Here is an 8796-nt window from a genome sequence, read left to right on the forward strand (position 1 = left end):
TTAAAGTGCATGAATTAAAAAATACTAAATAAATGAATAAATACATTATAAATAAATAAATAAATAAATTATAAACGGGAGAATAGGCCCCAGTAAGAACATAAAGAGGGATAAGTGGTGATAAATATATTAACTGAGTTGTCACAGAATGTGTGGCTAGCATTCTTTTACAAAATATTTTCAAATATTATGGAATAAAGCTTCAAATTTGCTTCATAAACCAGTTGTTGACCATCTCGAGGAGTGAAAAAAAATACAACTGGTTCAAATTTGAAGCTTCATTTCTCATTTTCATCCATCGCTATTATTCAGCATCACACTTTACATCCTTGTTTCAAAAGAGCACAGCTTTTGATGAGTGATTAAACTCATCAAAATAGTTCTCAATTCAACATCACTTCATCTTATGAGAAAGATGAATTGTGCTTTTCTTCAGGTCATTGTCAAATTTGTCAGTAAGTTCAAACACACCTGTACACGTCCGTCAACAGTCTTAATGGTGCAATTCATGAATTTGATTTGCATGCAACCAAATGCATGTGACACATCGACAAATTCATGTGTTCAGCAAGTAAATTGCTAGCTTCTATTCATGTTGTGCAATGTGATCATACTTTCAACACTAAGACAGACAAAATGTGCACAGTAAGCAATACTACAAAAATATACATGTGTCAAGGTGCATACAGCACATGGTAAAAATAAATAAATAGTGTTTAAAGTGTTTAAAAAGGCACACTATGTAATAAATTCCTCACTATAGCTTTTAAGTGCATTAGTAGCAATCCTTTGTATTTCATTAATATAGTTTAGTAAGCCAACAGGGAAAATATTTAAAATATTTGGCACTAATTGATTCTCTTTTTTTTCTTATAGGTTTTCCGTTGGGGGTCTTCTAGCAAAACTCAATTCAAATAGAATCTCCAGATTTAAAGCACGAGTTAAAATCCAAAGGCCTGATTAGTTCTGTGTGTACAAGCACAGCGCACGACTAAACTATTTCAAGTCAGCGTACTCGCCAACTCCATTTGCTGCCGTCTCCTCTCTTCTGCACCAAAACACAATAAAGATTGACGACAGCGTGATGTGACAAGCATAAAATAAATATGAGTTAGGTTTTCTACATCTTCATATGGACATTGCCTGCACTGACATTTTAGTGCATTGACACAAAAATACCAACATATGCGATTGTTTGTGATCCCACACTGGTGTATTCTTAATGTCCGACTGCGTGCTCGCTGCTGATTTGGCTGAGGATATACCGACTTTCTCAGGGATTGGGAGCCCAGAGTACAACGGTCCGATCAGCAGAGGAAGAGAGGAAGGTTCGGTCTTTGGGATGCCATCGACACTGGATCACCTTGTCCCAGTGTTCTCCTGCCAGCGTCTGAGGGAGTGCTTTGGTTAGGTCACCTAGGGTCAAAGACAAAAAAAGATTGAAGTTAGCATAACAATGCTAATGCAGCATCATAAGTGTCTGTTGCGACCTTGCAGGTCACTGATGATGATTTTGTTGTCATAGGAACCAGTGAGAAGATGATGGGCTCCGGGTGAGAAGCGTACTGAACGAATATCGCTGCTGTGGGGGCGGTAGGTCTGGACTATGCGGCCTCCTCTGATGTCATAGAGCATGCAGGTGCTGTCTTCGTGGCCAGTAGCGAGCAGACGGCCGCTCGGATCCACTGCCACCGAAACGACCGCACTCCCTGTCAGAGATGAGTGAAAACTGTTCAAATATTTTTAAACAGATGAATGCAATATCTCTATTTTTTTTTTTTTAAATATCTTTTATTTATTTTTTTAAAGTGAAGACAATTTGTAATTTTAGTAGTGACACACAAACTCAATGAACAATTTGTCTTGGCGGGCCACATGAAATAAAATAAAAAAAAATAAATCAAAAAATAAAATAAAATAAAATAAAATAAAAATAAATAAATAAATAAATAAACACAAAATAAAAAAAAAAAAAAAAAAAAAAAATAATAATAATAAATAAATAAATAAATAAATAAATAAATAAATAAATAAAATAAAGTCATATCTGGCCCCCGGGCCTTCAATTTGACACCCATGTAATAAAGCCAGCAGAAAATAATGGAATGTACACCACACAGTCAGATACACGGTGGCCAGTTTCATATTACCTTGAATGAATGTAGTCGACTTACCTGAGCCATGCAGGGTGGTACCCACAACACGCACACAACTTGGAACCCGCAGGTCCCAGAACCGGACTGTCTTGTCCTGTGATCCAGAAGTGATCATCCACCCTCCCCATGTGAATAGAGTCAAAATGTGGCCTGTTCAAAAGCACAGGTGATGCCATAAATATATTATGTATTGATGAAAATGTTGATTATTAAAATTTACTGAACTAAAAGCCAGATCAAAATGTTTCAAGGTCAGATACCAGTGTGTCCACTCAAAGCGTGAAGGCCTTGTCCTCTCTGGCAGTCAGTGGTGTAGATGTTGCAGTCTCCGGCTCCAGCGCTAATCAAGATAGACCCTCCACTCTCAGGACCCTCCATGAAGGCCAAGTCCCTGATGGTTCCGTCATGCATGCTGAATTCCAGATCAGGACCTGAATGTTGTCATAAAAAGTCTTCATCTTGCTTGAATGTTTATCGACTAGTTTATGGTTAGTGTAAACTCATATTTATGGACCTGTGGCATTGCAGCTGTCAGCATTAAAAGGCAGAACTTTGACATATTTGTCATTGGAACCAGTGGCCAACAGCTGTCCACAGCGGCTCCATGCCACACAGTAGATGGAACCTTTGTGGTGTTTATTCCTTCTGAAGAGCACCGTCGGTTGCTCGATAACATCCGGAGTGCTGAACATGCCGAGAAGAAAACATTCTTTTTAGTAACAATTCAAAATATAATAATATATGCCGCCTTAATACAACCCAGACCTGGTTGTTAGGGTGTCAGGGTAGGCGCAAACTCGGAGAGTTTTCGAGTTGGAACCAACAGCATAAAACAATCCAGAAGGATGGAAGGCCACAGATCGTACCGCCTGCGTGTCTTCAAGCTGGTTCACTTTGAAAAATTGGCTTTTGGCCTTTCCTGTTGTGCAATGTGTCACATGGCTGCTGGAATCATCTTGCCCTGGGCCTCTAACGCTCTCAGTTGCACTGCAGTCACAATGCACGAATACAATGACGTAAAAATGGCTGTTATTAAATTTGCAGACTAATTTTCTGAAGGAATGAATGAATAATGAATACATGCACATGGCCCCATATTAGAACTAAAATCATATCAATTTATCCTGGAACAAAACCACCATTTATTACCTTGCAGGAAGTGGGGGCTCACTGACGTGTTGCAGGCAATGGCTCGAAGACCCTCGTGAGGGGGTGTTGCTTCCACTCCCAAGCTTTGCTTTTTCCGGGTCTTGGATGTTGGATGTGCTGCCCTCATGTACCATGCCATTACACTGCTGGCCAAGAGAGGTCGCCTCAGCTCCATGGTGGTCAATGCCAACGTTCATCTCCTCCAGTTTCTGAATCGATCTGGACAGAAAACACTGTAAGACCTTCCAACCATGTAATGCATGCTTCAAAATGATCCACAATGATTGATATTTAAGTGATTATATTTTGCAAGTAAGGGTGACTCTATAATTGCTCAAAATATTTCATAAAATTTATGTAGTGCTAAATGAATACCGTTCCAAGCAGAAATGTACCACTAGAGGGCAGCATAAACACGTTTTTGGGCAACACTCACTGGTTGTTTATTATTGAGTATTTTTTTTTTCTTTTTCTGCTTTCTATTCATGATTGCACTTTGCAAAAATACATTATCTCTTACCGAGTGAGGAAGGTCTCAGTGAGGTTGTTTTGGGCTCCGTCGAGTGGTTTTACACCCCCTTCAAGCAACATCTGCTGGTAAAGCTGTCTTTGTTGTTGCTTCTGTTCCAGATGTTGCTGCACACGTAGACGCTGCCTGTAGTACTCTTGCATGTGCTCTGTGGAGTCAGGCCGCTGACACAAACAAACCAATTCACGGTGAGAAATAATTTGTCTGTAAATGACCCTTTTAAAGCAGTGTTGCTGTTTGATTGCCATTTTGAAATTTCTGCTCACTTTGTGTTTCTGGATAACTTTGGATGGATGCAAATGTGCCAATCTATATTAGACACAAACACATATGAAAGAGCACACACCTACATCAATTTATTGTCTGTAATAGACAAACTCTCCAAAGAGCTCGACTGCCAAGTCTTCCTCTCAAGGCTTTCTACAACATCAACCATTCCATAAAAAAAGTTTTCAGGGCCCTCATCATATTGAGTCTACACTATTGTCCCTTCAACAACTTTTCATGCACACACCCGCACCACATCCAATATGAACACGTTACTCTATTAGCTGAAACCTAGGATGCATAAAGATGAGTGACGATGGAATCACTGGGCCATCTCGGGTACGACAGCAAATCAAACCAGATTATCTGCCTCCTTTTCCCATGACCTCCATCACTTTCATGCGGCAGTGGCACCGGGTCACAAGTGTCTCTGGACAGTTGAGGCAGGGCAGTTAGGAGGGATTTATGAGCAAGGGCATTATGGAGATGAGGTGGTTCACGGGTTCAGGGGGAATCTATTCTAAATTTCTTTTTCGCTTGTTACTCTTTGCAATAATTCCCATGACAAGACATTGCCTCAGACAACCTTTATTTGCTTTTTCAGTCTTGATTCATTGAAGCAATCCAGCCTGAGCAACCAAAAGGTGAGCGCTTAAACTACATACTATACTTGCGATACTTCCTTTATAACACACCAAACTAGAAGGCAATTGTGTAGATTTCTCACCAACAAGATTTGCAAAATCCTTCCTAAAATAATTAATAAAAAGGCCAAAATTTACCCCATTTTTTTTGTGGTATTCCTTGATCTGATGTGCAAGTTTTGTGATTATTAACCAGGCAAAAATATCCATGACATGTTATAGTGAAGTAGCCACAAGTTGCACTGCCACAATTGTTGTCACGGTAGTGATTGGAAAGTGAAGCTTCATGAACCATTTGTTCCATTTTTTGACACTCAGTTCACTAATGGTCTGAGAGTTCACTGACTTGCCAGTTTTTAAACCCCTTTAATTAAACCAACAGTGTCATCCAGGAGTCATAAAATACAACAACTGGTTCATGAAGCAATTTCGAAGTTTCATTTTTCCATTACTAGGCCACGACATAGCCTTTGCGACACCATTGCTGCAACCTTTCTGACTCTTTGTTCACTAGTACTTGACCAGCTTTATATTGTCAAATACATATTCAAATTCATTGTCCAGAATGTTGCATCGTTTTAGAGCTCATTGCTTATCATTTGCTCTTGTTGTTACCTCAACTGTTTCTGCGCATGCTGTTCCACCATCTCTCCCAGGAGTCAGAGGAGTGCGAGTTGTCTTAGGACCTTCCGAACCTTGTGGATACGTTCTACAGTCAAAAAACAAACAAAACAAAAAAAGCCACGGACCAGTTAGTGTCAGTTTAGTTCAATATTGATTTGTCTTTTGTATTTCAAGTCAAGAAGCAGTTAAGATTTTTACTTCTCAGGGGAATCATCCAGTTGATGAACATTACTCTCCACCAGGCTTCGACTGAGAGCTGATTTTATGTTACACTCCATGCCTCTCTTGTCCTGGGCAGCCAAGCCGTGGGACAGTCCGTCCAGAGCCGGGTTCAGGGACCTGGACATGTACGTGTCGGCTGAGTGCGGCCTTTGGCGGAAAGGTGAGGCCGGGCAGGGGGACAGGCGGTTGATCAGAGGGGTGAGGAGGTCGGCATGACCGGCCTTGCTGGGCTTGACCAGGCGGTCGACATGGATGCTGAGTGTCTTCTGTTGGAAGGCGCATGAAAAAGCTCCAGGAGAAAGCTTCTGAAGCCAGGACAGCAGCGACAGATCCACTTCGTCACAACCATTTCCGCAGAGCAAGTCTACCCCGAGTAACACCTCTCCCTCAGTTATTGCCTCTCCAGTGGCTTTGCTCTGCAAGTTAAAAGTGTCGTTAAGACCATCTGAATGCATTACCGTATTTTCCGGACTATAAGGCGCACCATTAATGCATCAAGTCAGATTTTTAATCCAAATCAAACTATTCTCCACTTTATCTTTTTTATTTCAACTTCAGATGCAACAAATTACTTTATCATCACAAAATAATGATCCATTGTCTTTTTGATTCATGATTCATAGTCTTCAGCGGGTCAATTATGATTGATTTTGTGACACAATGCTTCGGGCCAGTTTAAATTTAGGAATTTGGTACATATATAAGGCGCACTGGACTACAAGGTGCACTGTCGGCTTTTGAGAAAATTTTAGGTTTTTAGGTGCGCCTTATAGTCCGGAAAATACGGTAGCTCATACAAGTGAGAGAAAATTAATTCATTCATTACAAACAATGTACATTTTAGTTCATCTATCAATGCCGGTGATTGGCAGAAAAATTAACTGCTCTTCCATTCGACTGGAAAAGCTATTACCATTCATACAACGGAATAAGTCACGGTTTCAAGACGGTATTGAAAAGAAATAAGCAACAGACACTCAGCCACTAAAAGCTGTTATAGCTGCAAAGGCGTCGCCTCACCTGGCAGAATTCGACGCAGCACTCATAAAGGATTCCTTTGACGAGCAGATGGAAAAGACGGTTCCCACTCGCTCGGAAGCCCGCCTCGCTCAACTTCCTGTCAGCTGGAATAAACTCAGCAACCATCGTGCAGGCTTCCTCGAAGCAGTGGACGCGTGCCGTACTCGGGTTCCAGTCCCTGAACTCAGCATGGTGGGTAAGTCGAGGTAGCGTGAGGAGGAGGCAGAGTTTGCTGTAGTCTTCCTTCGATGGGCAGAACTCTTCTAGGTTGTGCAGGCACCTGACAGCCTCCTGCATGGTAAGCTCCAGCTGCATGTGACAGAAGATTCATAACATTGGACATGTGACTGTCAACATAATAATAAAATGTTTTTTTTTTTCTTAGCAATGGTGAGAATGTTACAGAACCTTTGTTATGTACATTACGTACATTTTGAGGATCTTGAATGGCAGACATGGCATTATTTACACACAAAGCCTCAAGAAACTTCTGCTTCAGAATGATATAGCGGAACCTGAAAAATAAAAAAACATTTCAACGCTGAAGTAAATCATGGAAAGATGGTTACAATTTTATTTGTTTGTATAGAACCACATATTTTCTTTTGCTTTGAACATACAGTATATTGTTTGCTTTCATATTAACTTGCGACATTTTTTTTTTTTTTATTATTCATTTTAATTAATTTGAGTATTTATTTTACCTTTTCTTGTCAAATTTGTCCAACCCTTCTAAAGGCTGAATAAACTGCATCACCTCCTCCCATTGACCATCCAGAATGAGTTGCCTGTCAATGAGGAGCAAATGCATTATTTTTCTTGAAAGTTATAATATGGTCTGTGATGCTGTCATAACCTACCTGAGGAAGAGCATGTCATCTGAGTAGAGACCGTTGATGACGCTGCTCTCCTTCTCTAACGCCAACATGCTGATGTGAAGCTTCCTGGAGCTGAGGAAGTCGAGGACGAGCTTCACCACTTCTGCTTCCTTGATGTTGATTTTCTCCTCTGCTGTCATGGTGACCCACTTCAGGTGGCAGATTATAGGCCACTTCAATACAGATGCATTTGGAGATAGTGTATTTAGAGGTAAGTGTCAAAAAGTCAAGGTTGTGATTGATTTCTTGTGCAATAAATGTAAAAATGCACTACATGATATCAGTGGTTGTCTTCAAAACAAAAATACAAATGTGTTAAATGTACTCAATGTTAAGGAACAATACCCTGACAATTTCTTTTTTTTTTTTTATTTATTTTATTATTTTAATATTAATTTAATTATTTTATTTTTTATTAAATTAAATGAAATTTTGTTTTCTTTTAGCTATCACAATATTTCACCTAATGTGATCAATCAATGTATAAAACATTACACAGAAGCAATCAGTTTTGCAGCAACAGTTGTGACAAGTGATCGATCCGTCCATTATTTCATTATTTACAATTATTGGGGTGGAATTACCGGTAACTCGCGCTGAACTGAGAGTCCCAAACACAGGTAACAAGGTTTTTTTTTTTTTTTTTCACTTGAGCGACCACAGCAAGTTCCGTTTGCTGCAACATCAGGATGGATGTTATCTAAGACGCAATAATTGCCATTCACTGCTCATCATCAGCATCTTTGCTGATATCCAAGCGGTCACTCATTCCGACATTATACGCGATTATAAGGCGCTCAAGGGTTTTTTACCTTGCATGCATAGAGCGCACAATATGTTGATAGTATAATACAGTATGGTGTGTCGCGGGCAGGCACCGCCCATGCAGTCTCCCCACAGACACACACGCAGCGGACACACACTCATGCCATTCATTTCTCATATCTTGTCCAATTGTTACCTGACCTGTCACAGTGCACCAAACCACCGGGCGTAAATCAAGGTGTCTGCAATAAATCCCGACTTGCTAGCAAAGATCTCTTCCTGTCTTATTGGTGGCGTGCAAGTCGCGTTTCCATGCGGACGCACGCAACCAAAAACGTCCAATCCCGAGCGCCATTGTCGAATAGTCACACCTATTCTTTGTGCAAGCAGAAGTAAAAGCTACAACTTCTTGGCAGGATGAGACATAGTATCTGTCTGTCCGTCTATCTGTCTGTCTTTTGATTGCTCTAATGAGATTTTGTTTCAATTAATTAGGGTATTTGGAAAGAAAATGTATTTATTCACATTTGGGCATTTCTTAA

The 8796-nt window shown here is 40.3% G+C and overlaps 1 protein-coding gene across 2 annotated transcripts; it reads right to left on the reverse strand.

Moving 5' to 3' along the window:
* Nucleotides 1–271: 271 nt before the first annotated feature.
* LOC147046921 (WD repeat-containing protein 47-like) lies at nucleotides 272–8451 on the reverse strand. 2 transcript variants are annotated; one of them, XM_085928822.1, is made up of 15 exons: nucleotides 8302–8451; nucleotides 7472–7662; nucleotides 7316–7399; nucleotides 7042–7126; nucleotides 6612–6920; nucleotides 5568–6007; nucleotides 5361–5454; nucleotides 3826–3998; nucleotides 3306–3524; nucleotides 2922–3143; nucleotides 2671–2840; nucleotides 2417–2587; nucleotides 2175–2306; nucleotides 1491–1709; nucleotides 272–1416 (listed from the first exon to the last, which is right to left on the reverse strand). In XM_085928822.1, exons 2-15 carry the CDS (start codon nucleotides 7627–7629, stop codon nucleotides 1274–1276), a joined length of 2619 nt encoding a protein of 872 aa, XP_085784948.1. In that variant the 5' UTR covers nucleotides 7630–7662; nucleotides 8302–8451; the 3' UTR covers nucleotides 272–1273. The 2 variants fall into 2 exon arrangements, with proteins under 2 accessions (XP_085784948.1, XP_085784949.1); XM_085928823.1 differs by having other exon boundaries at nucleotides 7472–7638; nucleotides 8302–8445.
* Nucleotides 8452–8796: the final 345 nt, after the last annotated feature.

Source organism: Syngnathus leptorhynchus, chromosome 13 (assembly GCF_054491065.1).
Source record: "Syngnathus leptorhynchus isolate UIUO chromosome 13, UIUO_Slep, whole genome shotgun sequence".
Lineage (NCBI taxonomy): Eukaryota > Metazoa > Chordata > Actinopteri > Syngnathiformes > Syngnathidae > Syngnathus > Syngnathus leptorhynchus.

Bases quoted from the DNA above. Each gene is read 5' to 3' on its own strand.
- LOC147046921 (XM_085928822.1), bottom strand. From the start codon at position 7,629: ATGACAGCAGAGGAGAAAATCAACATCAAGGAAGCAGAAGTGGTGAAG. The intron at 2,588-2,670 runs GTCCATAAATAT...GACAACATTCAG, and splicing joins TGACAGCTGCAATGCCACAG to GTCCTGATCTGGAATTCAGC. The intron at 1,710-2,174 runs GTAAGTCGACTA...CATCTCTGACAG, and splicing joins TACCACCCTGCATGGCTCAG to GGAGTGCGGTCGTTTCGGTG.